The sequence below is a fragment of the Mercenaria mercenaria genome, chromosome 19 (assembly GCF_021730395.1).
Source record: "Mercenaria mercenaria strain notata chromosome 19, MADL_Memer_1, whole genome shotgun sequence".
Classification (NCBI taxonomy): domain Eukaryota; kingdom Metazoa; phylum Mollusca; class Bivalvia; order Venerida; family Veneridae; genus Mercenaria; species Mercenaria mercenaria.
In genome coordinates this window covers 14,050,183-14,066,570 of record NC_069379.1, presented here as the reverse complement: position 1 = coordinate 14,066,570, position 16,388 = coordinate 14,050,183, and the positions used below count along the sequence as shown (strand labels likewise).

Genomic DNA, 16,388 nt, shown 5'->3' with positions numbered 1-16,388 from the left:
CAAAAACTCGGCTTCGCGGTTTTCGGTGCTAAACCCGGCACTTTCAAAAACAACTTCTATTTCAAGGGCAAGGGTATGTTGCCGGAGGCCCGTATCTAACAAAATCTCTCGTTCTCCCCTCTCTCTCCTTTACCCCTCTCTCTCTCTCTCTCTCTCTCCTACCCCCCCCCCCCTCTCTCTCTCTCTATTCTGGGGGCTTTGTTGTCACTATGTCCCTCTGGTCAGATCGCTCTGTGTCTGTACTCGTAGAGGATGAATTTTGCGCCCTGAGTGGCAGCCTTTGCGCTATGTAAAGCGCCATTGAACTAGTTAATCATCAAACAGGACGCTATATAAATCTGATACAATGTATAATAATATAAAATAATGCAACCGCAGATAAAGCACCTCCTAACCCTTAGTCTGCTAGATTTCTAAAATGTCCATTATTCAATTTGGGCAATACCATTTATCATTCTTGGTCTGCACTGGTCGCAAAGGCAGAATCACTTGCCACCAGCATGCTAAAGTTAAACTGAAAGCTAAACAAGTCGTATGATGGAAACTAGTGTGTTAAGTTGTGGATGGTCTGTTCTGATGTGTATTGCTCTGGTTGCGCTTGGTACACTTAATGCTTGCAGGAATTATATTATTACTTTTTATTCTATGATAAATTCAGACAACAAAGGATACACAAAAGCACATTTTATTAGTATACACATTTTATATTCATTTTAATTCGTTTATAAATCTAACTTTTAACAAGATATTATTTGATAAACATAATTATGAACAACAGAGATAATTAAAACAAGGTATTAGTATTGACAGAATAACAGGTTCTTTCAAACTTCTCCAGCCCGCCCGCTTAGCTCAGTAGGTAAGAGCGTTGGTCTACGGATCTCGGGGTCGCGAGTTCGATCCTCGAGCGGGGCGTATGTTCTCCGTGACTACTTGATAAACGACATTGTGTCTGATATCATTAGTCCTCCACCTCTGATTCATGTGGGGAAGTTGACAGTTACTTGCGGAGAACAGGTTTGTACTGGTACAGAATCCAGGAACACTGGTTAGGTTAACTGCCCGCCGTTACATGACTGAATTACTGTTGCAAAACGGCGTTAAAGCCAAAACAAACAAACAAACTAAACAAACTTCTCCAATAAGTTACAATATGATAATTCCTTTCTTATTTCACATATTAAACAATTGAACCTTTGATTGTCATTTTGGTACTTTAAACTATTTCATTGACCATCTGTAGCCAGTTATTGTATCATGATTTCTTACTAAAATCATGCCGGACACGATTGATTCTGCATTTGCGACTAGTGTCAATTATAATCAGCCTGCTCCTCCGTGCAGTCTGATCAAGATCTGTACTGTTCGCAATTCAGTCAGTATCTTTTTGGTAAACACCCCTTTTAACAGTTAATGGTACTGTCCAAAATGAAAGACGGACAAGTTCATTATAGAAATTTAGCAGGGTAAGGGTTAATGTTACATTGTTCCAATCACGCAACAAAACAGAAATTCAACAGTGAAGTGTGTTTCCTTTGAAAATAGTTTCTATCAGCCAGATATGTTCAATGCTATTTAAATATGTTGACTGTACAGGCCCGGTTAGGAGATTAAGCAGTATGAACAGATTCGTTTATACATACACGTTTCTATATTCTCCTATATTGCAGTTCATGTCTATAATTTAACATATTTTCACTAGCTTAAAAACCCAATATGACGACAAACATTTGCATTTCACTTACCTGTATATTACTGCAAGTCAGAATGTTTGTTGATTTAAGAAAACGTAAGTAGACTTTTAATATTAGAGAGTTTGAGATTTCAACCTTCGCCTTCCCCTTCAACGTCTCTTGCGAAGTTAACGTATGAAGTTGAAGTTCGATTAAAATTCCTTGAGATTTCAAACATTAGAATGAACCTTACTTCTTTTAATCCGCCCATTCAATTTATCCATAATTATGATCGTTTTTTTCGTGCATTTTGATACCAATTGTCCGAAAGGGCAGGAATTTTACAAGAGGTTTTAAAAATGAAAAGAATGAAAATTAAATGAAAAAAAACAACATTTCAATTAATATAATCATCGCATGGATATTAGAGCGATTACCTAAAAAAAAACACCAAAAAACAAAAACAACAACAACAAAAAAAAAAAAAAAAACACGATAAAACAATGTGAACAATGTAAAAACTCGTTAGTGTTGCTCCAAACATTTAGGTTTTATATAAAATTATGTCAGTATAGTCAGTATACAATACACGATTGTAAATCATACACGAGAGGAAATAAAAATGATTATTACATACCTAAAATTATTTTCCATTGGGTTTCAATGGAACGCGATCGTGCAATATTTTTCCATATCATGACGTTGAACGCTTTCATATCGGACTAGTTCCAATCCGTGACTCTAGTTACCTCCCCTGACGGTCCGCCCATTGCGAATCTCGTTTCTTTAGATTTTTGTTGCTATTGTGTATTTGTTTAATTTGTAATTTATGCAACATTTTGTTTACTTTTACACTTTGATAGGGTAGGGGTAGGGTAGGGTCACACCGAGTTTCAAGACTGACTTTCTTTGTAAAATGTAAGAATCAAAGGGGGAATTAACCCACAATGTCTCTCTGCCAGGCTCTGGTTCCGTGCATTTAAAAAATAGAGTTATCCCATACGGCTAACAGGAAAAGTCTCTCATCATGATATCATAAATCAGAAATTGTCTGATACTTCAAAACAATTTTCCGTCTTACCAGTACCATTTTATGTTTATAATTAAAACGCAATTGTCGTATTAAGTGTCCGACAGAAACAGATTGATTTTACTTGGATGAGAAAATAAAATTTTCCACCAAATGATAATCGCGCGTAATTATTTATTTTTCAAGTAAAATGACTGTCATGCCATGTGCCTCCATCAAGATTTCAGTCTTTGATGCCGAGTATGTGGATAGAGTAGATGTAAAAAGAATGAAGTTTCGACTTTCGTGATATCACATCTTCGGACGTTCAAAACTTCACTTCTTACGACAAAAAGGCCCATCTGGTATAATCGATACCGCCTGGGGACACAAATATGCCGTAGAAGTTAAAGTTTGAACAAAATCTCAAAGTTTCTCAAAATCAGTTGATAACTTCATACTTCCAGGTTCAATTCAATATGTTTAGTTAAAATCATTAGCCATACAAAACTTCATTATTCTTATACCTATTGATAGTGTTTCGCATCAAATTTAGTCTAATTATATATATGGATAATCAAATAACTTAATAAGCAGAAATCCTGAAACTAAGCTTTTTATTTCGCATAGTAATAAAGCGAAGTCTTAGGCTTACGTGATATTACATGGAGAACTTTAGTAGCAACGTGTGATTTAAGTAAAATACACGCATATCGGTGACGTTTTACCCAATATATATATGAGAGACGTTGAAGGGGAAGGCGAAGTTTGAAATCTCAAACTCTCTATTGTCAACATGGCGTCTTCATTACAAAAACGTTAAACGCTACTACTTCGCCTGGCTTGGACTTCAAATGTCAACATTGAAGACAATGAAGATAAGCAATATTATAATACATGTTCAGTGTGGGGAATCACAAGATCAAAATAATCTCTATTATGTAGTTTCCAATGATGATAGATTCATTGTAATTACAAACACTTACGGTGATAAGAAATCTCAGTTCCTTCACGTGTTCCAGATAATCAGAAGGTGACTGTGATTTAAATCTATGTAGTTTTAGAATACATCTATGTCATCAAAACTTGTTTTAGAATCATACATTATTTTTCTTAAATTTATTTTGGTTTGGAGATTAATTTGTTCATGTGATTCATCACTGTGATGTTGTAACAGTTTCTGTGAAGAGTCTTATCAGCAACTAACTTAAGTCATGTGAAAAGTTTAAATCATCATCGCCTTTCAAAGCAGCGACCAGTCATTTCAGTGCATGGGATTAATAAGAAGACCTGTAAAACCTGAACCCCTAGCCATATAGTTCATGCCCCTGCATGAACCCAGATAAACACGATCACCTGGCTTTAAATAATACAAAATTGAAGTTGTACCGGATGGGTTGTCACTTGCGTTGTTGCTACTAGCGTGACTACCATACGCGATGGACATGTCGTAATTCTTATAATATTTGCAAGATAAAGAACTAATGGTGTCATTTGTTCTTAGAAGCGTGCTTATAAATAAGTAGAGTCCTACTTTCTGGCAGACAAATTCACCCGACGTCATGTTAAATACATCATTGTTATTATAAAGTGTTCTCTTGAAGGTCAGTGAATTTCCTCCAGAATTCGGATATGGCCCATACACAGAAAAGCCGACACTGTCACCTGAAACAAGTAAAGACACGCGTTTTGTATGATTTTTAACAAGGAAAATGATTCAATAAGAATATGCCTGAACATTTTACAATTGGTGGCAATAATATATATAATGATTTAGCACCGAACCAGTCAAACACATTAAACTGACGTTCCACTGGTGCGTTTCAAATATTTTGTAAAATGTGCATTTATTGTAAAAGCCGTTGACATCTTTGATTTTTACATTTAAAAGTATAATCTTGCTTAAAGAAAATTAAAAATAAATCAAAATATGTATCAATATTCAATGATGAAGAATACATAATATTATAATTCCAAACTTTTAACACATTGAAACCAATGTTACAGTGTATGACTTATCTAGTATAAAACAAATATTAATAAAAATCCAAAATTTCAAAAACTAATTTTCTCAAAGATTGCCTTTCTTAGAGCAATCATCCCACCTCCTTTAATAATATAAAAGAATCTTAGATACTTGTGCACATTCCATATGAAAGGCATTTTAAATTTTATCATTATTCTACCATTGTTTTTAAATCCATGTTTGAGAATCAGTTTCGGCAAATACGCATACATATGAAAGCATAATTGACATGTAGTCATGTCAATTCATCTGTGATCATATGAATATATCTAAAAGTGGTCTATTTCACAGACCACTTGAAAGAATTAGCAGCTATGAATATATCACAGAATTTTGTTAAAATTGCGTTACAGTCTCGGATGCATGTTAGTCTTCTATGGATCAAAGGATCTTTTCAAAGATCTTATTAACTATAACAACAGCAGTCTTGAAGTACGTGTGATGACTGCAAAATGTCTCCCCGTACTTGTACTCAGCGTTGTTATATTTTCTGGTCGGTTCTTTGGGTTCATGGAGAATATTCATTTTTACTATAATAGAATTTCTCATAAACAAGTGTTAGGGGGCGTAAGGGATGCACAGCCGCGCTGCACATTTCAATACCTCTCATAAACAGACTCAACCAATTCGAGTCTTTTGTCACTTGGTTGCGTTCTATGCTGCCAAACAATCTTTTCAGAGGTTTTATTTTTTTCAATAAAATCTGTAGGAGTGTAGCTATGTCATATGAAATGCAAGTTTTGCAGAGAGAAGTTCGTAGGGTTGTGCAAAAATAACTTGATAAATACCAGTAATATTTACATTTTATTCAACTATAAAGGTTTAAGCTATGTTAGAGAAATGATTCAGTGTCATAATAATAAATTTGTTAAATGTTGATGTATTTTTGACAGTCATTTACATCTGTATTGTTTTTTCAAAGTTATTTTCTTTTATTACAAATCAAACCTGAATACATTTGGAGGGTGGCAGAGACTTTGAAAATAAATGTATACGTTAAAATATTGACAAAACGCATCTGTATGCATACAATGTACAAAGAAGAATACAGTTCTAAAGGAAATAGCCTCATTCCTCGAATAAAAACAAAAACAACGACAAAAGTGAGTCAAAAAAGGTCAAATAAAGAACACAGCCACTCATACAACATTCGACATTCACCTACACACAACCTGTTACAACTATTAACAAATAAAAGATGCATGGAATAACAAAAACATAAGGAAGGCACACAGTAAGGCGCCATCTTGAAATGGTCAGTGGCAATACAAGACAGTGTAAATGGACTTGCTGCCCGCCTTTTGAATACCTTACATACTTACATACGTAACACTAACAACAGGAAATCGTTATAAATCACACACATGCTTCAACAGAGATGCACATAAAACTTATGAAACTGTAAATCACCATTAAGGGCACCACTGTAGATGGTAATCATCAAACAATTCAGTGTACATAAAGGTATCCCTCTAATATGCAATGGTTACAAAATGCATGATATCTAAACCACTGACAAGCTGAAGTAAATATTTATAACGGAACCTAGAGAACCACATACACATTGACACTATGCATTTGCAGAAGGCAAAGCAACAAAAAGAACATCACTCAGGGCCCGATAAAATGAGTTAGAAGACAAATCTTAATTTTAACTTTAAAAGCAACTCAGATACAGAGGTCTTTTAGAACTGCTTATTGTTTTGTTTGACTTGTTCTGTCAGACACAAGTAGCATTTATCCATAAAGGTGCGCAACCCAAAACATCCGAAGTCTCAGTATAGTGTGGTAATTGCCTCTTTTAATGAAACGAGTCGAACCATAGGATTTTTTTACAAAGTATGTATATTAAATAAAATGTATTCATAGACCATTTTGCTTAAGCGTATAAGTTACTGTTAAATTTAAAATCAAATCTGCATTAAAATAATAAAACTCGTAAGACTGTCGAACATAAACCTGTCAAACGTATATAAATGTCGAAGATGATAATGATACAATTGCTCATTAAACATATCAAAAAGGGCAAAATGGTGTACAAGTAACTGACATAATTTGCAAATAAGTGTACATGCATGCTAAGCCTTTTCTGTGTCTATATCTGCTCTTGTCCGATTTACATCGAAAGAACCATGAGGCCGGTTCAATTGAGTTTCATATGACTTGTCACTAAGCATAATATGAAAAATATGTTATGCAGGAAAGCTGTTTTTTTAAAACCCGAAAGCTTTCATATTAATATGCTCAATTCATGCATTTATCGCTTATTTCTCAGGGTTTGGGCCCTGCTAAAAGTGTCAAATGAGGAAGCAATACAGCTGGATTGCACATTGAATGTGGTACTTCCAAAATGGTCGTCTGTGTCTGAAATTAAATTTAGGATGGGCACTGTGTGACTTCCACTACCATTTAAATCTAGAAAGTCACAATATGACCTGCAAATGTAATGCTTCGAATAATCACACAATATAGACCTATTATCTATGGTTGTTGGTTTACACGTAATTCTTGAGTAGTTTGTACAATGCTTGAGAGGTAATATTATAAGTAAGACAAAAGAAATTATTAGTTAATACACATTTAGATACACAATTCGATGCAACATGCAACGCACTTATATCAACTGTAGTTGAGATGTTGTAACATTATGTTGTTAAAACGTAATTAATGTTGTAACATCTCAACTGATCAAATATGTGACAAAACTGTAACAAATGCAAAGTTACCTGAGCAGGAACCACTGTTACAGGTTTGCACTTGAACAAAGGTACCGTCACAATATCGTCCCATTACCGATGGTCTCGGGTTTGAACATGACCGTATGCGAGTAGTAATACCAGCTCCGCATGTTACACTGCATGCTCCCCAATCTTCCCAACCTGTCCAACCGCCATCTGTAACTGAGATGTTAAATGGTTCATATCAATCTATGATACTGCTTGGCCATGAGTGCAATATCTTATAACATTGATTTTATAATCACGCAAAGATGATTAATAATAATTATTATACATATTATCACAGCAGGCTGAAAGTAAAAGCATCAATTTTCAACAGTCATAAGGTGAAAAATGAACAAATTCCGATCTAGCTGTCATCTATGACTGGGTCCTTCACTAGATTGCTCGGGTTGACAATATTGAAATGGCAAGGTAGCCGTGAACATGGTTTGACAATACAGAAAAGGTACCAGACATGGGCTGACAACACTATCAAGGTATGTCAGTAAATGTCAGCCACAGACTGGGCTTTACAATATAGAGAAGGTTTTGTGTAAAGTGTTTGAGCATAATGACATGGAGGATTTCGAAAATAGATATCCGACTTTTTCTTATTTTCTGCAAGTTTTATTTGAAAATATGTGCTCACTTTTAAATACTTTTTACAATTTTCATCCTGTTTTAAGCAAATAATTTAAAATTCATACACAATGTAATGAGGGGGCGGAGCTATATCTGTCACAGTGTGAAAATATAGATTTCATATTTTCACAGTGTGGGTGATGAAATATGAATATATTTAACTGATAGAATACAGTATTTCATTAGTTAGCATAAAATAAATAAAATTATTTCCTGCAACGTTTAGTGTTCAAAATGTGTTCAATATTTTAAAAGCACTAAACCTTTCTTTTTTCTTAAGCATTTCCTCCCTCAAATTAAGATCTCATAATTATATTCTCGATACTGCAAAAACATGTAATAAGTAATTTTATACTTGCTCTAACATTCAAACAGATATAGATTAATTGTTTTATGTTTAACGCCGTTTTTCGGCGACGCCGTCTAAATTCGTTTTCGTTACCTATGCCACGTGACTTCAGTTTGCAAATCAAACTACTTGATAACGCATTATAGATAATTTATCAAAATGGAAGATTTATGCAACACTCTGCCTGATTGGACGAGAGTGTCAATTTCTTTCACTCTGTTGATTGTGCTACGCTGAGTGAAATGTAGTCAAAGCGTTTATCCTAAACGGCGCTGTTCACAGTTTTAAAGCTAACTTTGGCTCAGTATATTTAGCAAGAATATTGATATATCTCAAAATGATAAGTAAGTTTAATAAATATGATAAAAACCTGTTCAAATACCAACATATATCAAATTAAAGAAAGAGCTGAATACGGTCTGCGTATCACATGAATAAAGGTGTGATAAGAGTCTTTTATGTAGAGAAGTGCTTTTTAAAAGATTTTCCTTGTTACAATTGTCGTCTGTATACAATGTATGAAAAGGTTTCTTGCTTTTGTGACTTATTCAGATTGCATATTAAAATGAGTACTTGTTTGCTTTGATATATTTGTTATAAATTATTTAACTGATTTATTATATATGAATATTTTTTTTTAGTATTGTATGCAAATATTGAACTCAATTGAAATCTGTTTTATTATATATATGCTATATAATGACTGAATCTCATTAACTGAAATGAAGGTACGCTGCATACAGTTTATCTATGTGATATGACTACGGTCAAACTTTGCTTATGAAACAGAAATATTGAAATAATTACAATTGTATGTTTTGCTTCACCTTCACTTTTTTATAGGTGTGACGTCATTGTCCAAAGATTCATGAATAGCGAATATGCATTTGTTAAAGCGGGATCAGTTGGCCTATTTTAGAAATAAATAAAAATAATAAATAAAAAAAATCCTTTAAAAAAATCTCTTCTCATGAACCGCTTCATGAATCTTCATCAAACTACTGCTGTAATTATTCGTCTAAGGATAAACGAAACAAAATTGCAACCCTACGAAACCTTTGCGAAAAATTAAAAGAGAACCATTTAAATTGTTAAAGTGCGGTGTTTAGTTTTGCATTTTGAAAAATGTTAGATGAAAGATGAATGTTAGATGAAAAATTCATAAACTTCTTTCCTTATTACAATTCGCCGACCATCATTTTTAAAGATATTTCTTGTTCAACAGTATTTCAGTTATGTAACGGCGGACAGTTAACCTAACAAGTGTTCCATGATTCTACACCAGTACTAACCTGTTCTCCGCAAGTAAACGCCAAATTCCCGCCCCCCCCCCCCCACCCCATGAATCGAAGGTGGAGGACGAATAATTTCAGACACAATGTCTTTTATCAAACCGTCACGGAGAATATATGCCCCGCCCGGGGATCGAACTCATAACCCCGCGATCAGTTGATCGGCGCTCTCCCTATTGAGCTAAGCGGGCGGGTGTCAGATATAGATTATTATTTGATCAAAGAACCTTTTTAACCTTTCATCAATAGTTAAATTCAACGTCAGATCAAATTTACCGGCAAGTAAACATTTTAGGTAGTTGGACAATACACAACGCGATTCTAAAAGCCTACGATAATTTTGAATTAACCCATTTCATTCTGGCCCTCGAAGGTACGCCTGTGCTCGAGTTTGCCAGTAGCAAGAAAGAGTAGATTGATATACAGGGACCAGTTGTCATGCTCGAGCTATTGGGTAATCGATGCTTGACCCAACAATGGTAATTTCACATACTAGGAAATCGGCCTTGACAACAGGAATTGCTTGTCAACAGATACCAAAACGTAACATGTACCTGAACACGACGTATTGTTACAGGATTGCACTTGCAAAGAGGTACCGTCACAATATCGTCCCATAATCGATGGTCGTGGATTGGAGCAAGTCCGTATCCGAGTAGTAAAGCCAGTTCCACATGTTACACTGCATGCTCGCCAATCTTCCCAATCCGTCCAGCCGCCATCTGTGACTGGGATATAAAAATTTTCATATTAATATTCATATTGCTATGATGAAATGCTTTTTTACATTAACTTTTCATTTATACAAAAATATATCTCCAGAGAACCCTGTGCTATATATCACAACAGGTAAAAATGAAAGCGTCATTTAGTAAAACAGCTAGAATTACAATGTAAAATTTGATTAAACCCTAATTTTCTAAATGTTAGAATATTCTTAGATATTTGGCAATAATACAGATGAGGACGTGTGCTTGATATTTTGTTAGACTAGTTATTTTGATTTGAAAAACATTACCTTAAGCAAAATTTCATAATGGGAGTTTATGGGAAGATCACAACTTTGGTGACATTTTCGCGAATAGAAATATTTCTTCAATGCAGATGTTAGTGAAACTGTTCACAGTCGTAAATAAACTTGCTGTCTATGATACGATATGTTTAGGTTGTGTGCTTGTTTTTGAAATATTGGCGATGATTAAAAAGATATTATTATTAAGCACATTTCAAGCTGATATTGAAATAATTATTTAGAATTATCTAATTTAGCAAATTTATTTACGGGCTGCCATAAATTCATAAACTAGTTTTCGCTTCCGGATGCCAAATCCAGGCTTTATCCTACGCTATCCGGATAAATGATGTTAGGTCATGATTTCTGGTTTACCAAACGTGCAGAACTACATGAATTATATTTTACTACATTTTATGTAGAACATAATACAATATAGTATAGTGATATGCATGTGATTAAAGCAAACGTGTCGTGCTACATGTTACTCCAACTTAAAGAGTCACCCCTTCATAATTGCCTCAATATTTTAGAAGGTGATAAATGCGGGTGTTTAGTTTAGGCATAACAGATTTTATTAGGACATAAGAGGAAATAAGATAATATGAAAAGTTTATTTATATACATAATAAATAAGTATGCAAACAACTAGATAATAAAGAAAATGAAGAAGTAAAAGGAGTAAAATACGCTTTCGCATGCTACTTTTCAGACATTTCCTGACCCAGATGCTAGTCAATTTCAAGCATTCATATAATACTACGTTAATGGATTAAAGATAAAGGATTGTGCTTTAAAGTTTGTCATCGAACCCAAAGGGTCGGGGTGTAATCTGGTTCAGGCAAATCGGTCTCGGGTCACGTGGTAAATACCACAGCTGAAGAAACATTACTGCTCGTAAGCACATTACCAAGCTATTTAAAAAAATGAGAAGTCAAAAAGAAGTAAGAAAATAAAACAAATTTTTACTCCGAACATACATACCTCCAAAATATACAACAGAACTCACAGTCGCGACAGCTACTACCAAAGCTGCCACAACAACACAAAGTAAAACTATGACAACTTTAGTTGTATCCATGTTTTCCTTTTTTGTTTTCTTTTCTGTTTTCTCATTGTCATATGTATCACTGTTAATACATTTTTTGTCTAATTCCTCATATACATTTTCATTTTCTTTGATCTCGTCAAGTTCAATACCAGCTCTTCTGTCACCGACACCTCTCATTGTATCTATTGTCTTAATTTCTGTTACGTGTTATAACAGTCTGCAATTCTATTTTATCAAAAGAAATATCTATTAACATTTACGCATGTCATAACCGTTTGGTTAAAGTTTATTTCCTTCAGAATCTGCTATTTTATCGATGTTACTCATTGCAGGCCTGGAGCGGTCTTCTGCGCATGTCCGGAAGTGATAATCAACTGGAACGCACGTCAAAAATACGCAAATTATTGCATGTCCGCACGCATTAGTGTATAATATGTATAATATACTGACTAAAGGTTAAGGTATTACCATGGTTACAGAATACATACATTAAATATACTTTTTGCTCAAACCGCTTGAATCCTGTATATGTACCGGAGTCTATAATTTATCACAGGCGCTCCAGGTCTGCAGTGAATCACAGTTTTATTTGATATTCAAGTGCTTTTAATGGTATAGTACTTGAATATATACATTTTTTTTTACATTTTTATAAGTCCTAAGACGAAACTTAATTACGCACATATTTCGTAGTGCTTTCAACTCAACACATACTTATTATATCTTCCTAAGTTTGGAATTGACTTGTTACAGTGTTTCTTGAAACACTTCAAGTCCATTCTTTAATGAAGGAGACCTATATTTATACAGAAATTCAACAAGTCATACATGATCCTCTCAGAAAATGGGTCAGTAACAAACTTCATATTAAATGATTATAGCTTGTATGTACAATAATTGTTTTGGTTGCAAAACCGGAAATTTATTCAATGAATACAATATATTTATTTTTACTACAGTAAGAGAAGAAATTCCATTTCGACTCAAACATGTTATCTTAAAAAAATTTGTATGGGATGCATCTATTTAACACATTTGATTGACTAAATTGATCGGTCTCAACTTTACTTTTTTTTCAGATGTCAAAAACTTATTGAGCTTTACATTTCACTGTGGTAAGCAAGCTTATACACAGCAAGGATTCGGAATGTTGTTTTGGATAAGCAATGCATTTATTTCATATTGGCAATATAAAAGATTGGCATATATTCTTTTAAAAGTATCTAATTTCCGATGCTGTAAGCAGAAACACTGGGATATTTTAAAAACGCCACAAAACATAATTAAAAAATGTAAATTAGATAAGACATATACACACTGAAAGGGAACAATATACAAAAAAAAAAAACAAAACAAAAAAACAAAAACAAAAAACAGAATGCAAACTCTTGAATTTACATTGAATACCACGCAACAGAAACTGACACTTTCGCTGACATTCATGAAATTCTTGATTTTTCAAACGAGAGAAAATATTATTTAAAAGTCTGAAACCGCATACATGTATCATATCTGTTAAGAAACCGGACAAAATACTTCAAGGATATTAACTGCATACTTGTAACTAATTAAATAAACAATTGTGTTATAGAAACTGAACCATTATAAACCCTTAAAAGATGAAAGATCTCTTGACATATTACATGTGCATGTCTCACTATACCACATGTTAAAGTCTTAAAACTTTAATGAGCCGCGCCATGAGAAAACCAACATAGGTCGTTTGCGACCAGCATGGATGCAGACCAGTCTGCGCAGTCTGGTCTGGAACCATGCTGTTCGTTAACAGTTTCTATAATTCCAATAGCCTTCAAAAAGGAACAATAAGGATCCTGACCAGACTGCGCAGATACGCAGGCTGTGCTGGTCTGGATCCAGGCTGGTCGCAAACACACTATTTTGGTTTTCTCATGGCGCGGCTCATATGACCTTTCCAATGGCGCATAGATTTATATATCTATTAAATGTGATAAATCTAAAAAAGTTTTCAGTGAATGCAGTTGCCTGAAGAGCTTTATGTCACCTTGTCATCATAGATTTACAATATCTTTATAAATTAGTTATATAATGCTATTAAAATTTCACAAATATCAAATAGTGTCACCCAATGACATTTTACTTAAGGTTGTGGTGTATCACGTTTAATTAAGTTTTTTAACATTTTATATAACATAATGGTCTTTTTGATCAGGTTAAATTGGGTTTATCAGTTGTGACTCCATGTAAAAGGGAATAAGATTTATACGAAAGTAGATACCAAAAGATACATGTATTTGACACAAATAGTGAAATTGAGTAAACCTTTTTGGTCTGACTTTAAGCCTTTGCGCAACGTTTATGGCTGGAAAGATAGTTTCCGATTTAGTGGCTGACATCTTTTTGTTGTCACAAACTGAGTGTATGATCGGAAATGTGCTATCTGATTAGAGAATTTTAACACCATTCCTGAATATATAGGTGTATATTCTTTCAAAGTATGATAAGAATATACAAAATGTACATATCTCCCAAGATTAAAGCGATTTCACTTGGTTTGAGACGAGTATCCGCATTGCATCCTGATCTTATAGGCCGAGTTTGAAGAGTTCGATAAAAAGAAATTGTGTCTGAAATCACTCGTCCATCCTTGATTCTTGTTGAGAAGTTAGCAGTTACTTACAAAGAAATGGTAAGTATTGGAACAGAAACTAAAACACTTGTTATGTTAATAGACGACAGTTACATATCTGAAGTACTGTTTGAAAACGGCGCTTTACAAGGGAGGTACATTCCACGAAAAATGCCGATCTGATTATTCTTAGTCCCGGGGGTCTCCGTGGCCAACTGGTTAAGGTAACTGACTTCATATCACTTGCCCCTCACCTATGTTGGTTCGAGCCTCACTAAGAGCGTTGAATTCTTCATGTGAGTAAACCATCCAGTTGGCTTACGGAAGGTCGGTCGTTCTACCCAGGTGCCCGCTTGAGATGAAAAAAATGCACAGTGGGGCACTTGAGTTGCAATATAACCTATCGAATCATCACGGAGAATGCCTGGGAATTAAACTCAGGACCCTATGATCCGTAGGTCTGTCTGCTCGCTTCCTATTGTGCTGAGCGGGAAGGCTCTGTTTTCGTTGGAAGTAATCATAACTAGTGCGAAGCTTACATCTTTTCGTACTATTTCTTGTGTAAGTCAGAATTAAATAATGAATTACAATAAAGTTTTTTTGTAAGTTTATTAACAGAATAGTCAATGATTATGTAATTTTATTTTTACTTTGTTATTTGACTTAAGACTTATGTACTACTAGTACTACACAAAAGACGACAATCATAGTTAGATTCCCAGATACAGGCGTGTTTATGTTATTGGTGAAATATTCTTCAATAATTCAAGAATATGAAAAACTGTTTTATTTGACACGGAAACGGGCAAAAAGAAACGCCTTTTAAATATTCACAGCATCTTTAAAAGCAAAGCAGACAGAATTTTTCCAGCAATACACTGCCTGACTCGTTATTACACAACCAGTGCTTTTGTTTGCAGAGGGAAAGTAACACCGCTCAAATTGAAAGAGGAGTATGTTGCAACAATAGCGAAAGTAGGTCATGTACATCACTGTTGAGATGACCTCTTTAACGGTATCGATAATATTGTTTGTGCAATCTATGGACACAGAGAATACAATGACATCAGCAAACTTTGATATGACATGTTAATTGAAAAGTATCAAGTACGTGCTAGCTATGTTCTATGTGCATGTAATGGTATGCCTGGTGTTCCGATAATATAGTACCTCCATAACTATCTGAAATTATTTGTGATACACCAGCAACATGTGACGAGGATGACTCTGATGATAATTATGAAGACGTAGAGATGACCAATATAACTAACATCATATACAAAACAGATAGTGATTATGGTGACTGAAAATATAAAACTGAAAATAACTGTTAATAGCAGTAAATACTAAATTGCTTATTACAAGGTAGCGGAAGAATATTTGTCGCTGCAATTTAACTGTTCCTCATTTCTGATTTATCTGAATTAATTTGGTTAGACAGATAAGCAGTTGTAAGCATGTACTTTTAAGTTAATAATATTATGTATTTCATTACTGATATTTGTTTGTTTTTTTTTTGTCCTGTGACCCCGCGATCCGTAGACCAACGCCCTTCTTACTGAGCTAAGCGAGTGGGCCCCCTTTTAGTAGACACTCCGTAGTTTGCATATTTGGTAACGTAAACTTAAATGTTAGATTATGGTATATGGGTTAAACTGCACTGTAAAATACGTATATTCTTTTACTATTATTACTACTAGGACTAAACCGGTGCTAGGGGGTATAAGGGGTGTTGTACATTTTATTACCTCTCATGAACGCTCAATCAAATCTAGACTGCTGTTATGTTGCTTGGTTGCATTATATGCTTCCAAAATATATTTTAACAGATTTTGCTGCACGAAAAACATCAAAACATACTAGAAGTATTTAGTTACAAATTGATATTGACTTATATTAGGCTATGATAATGCGTTTAGTGTCTAACATTTTATTGAATTAATCTAGCAAATTAAACAGTATTTGATGTAATAAGTTAAGGCGCCTTTTTTCTACAGTGTAAGATA

General features: G+C 34.2%; 1 protein-coding gene across 3 annotated transcripts in view; it reads right to left on the bottom strand.

The window, feature by feature from the left end:
- The window catches only part of LOC123541758 (A disintegrin and metalloproteinase with thrombospondin motifs 14-like), a 76,352-nt gene extending 63,861 nt beyond the window's left edge, over nt 1-12,491 (bottom strand). The window contains exons 1-4 of one of the 3 annotated variants that reach the window (XM_053531105.1): nt 11,708-12,491; nt 10,266-10,439; nt 7,435-7,608; nt 3,787-4,347 (exon numbers count right to left, since the gene is read on the bottom strand). In XM_053531105.1, coding sequence (XP_053387080.1) covers nt 3,947-4,347; nt 7,435-7,608; nt 10,266-10,439; nt 11,708-11,951 — 993 coding nt within the window. In that variant the 5' untranslated portion in view covers nt 11,952-12,491 and the 3' untranslated portion in view covers nt 3,787-3,946. Of the gene's footprint in view, nt 1-3,786; nt 4,348-7,434; nt 7,609-10,265; nt 10,440-11,707 lie in introns of those variants that run through there. The other 2 variants (XM_053531107.1, XM_053531106.1) reach the window with 2 other exon arrangements.
- Between the last annotated feature and the right edge of the window lie 3,897 nt (nt 12,492-16,388).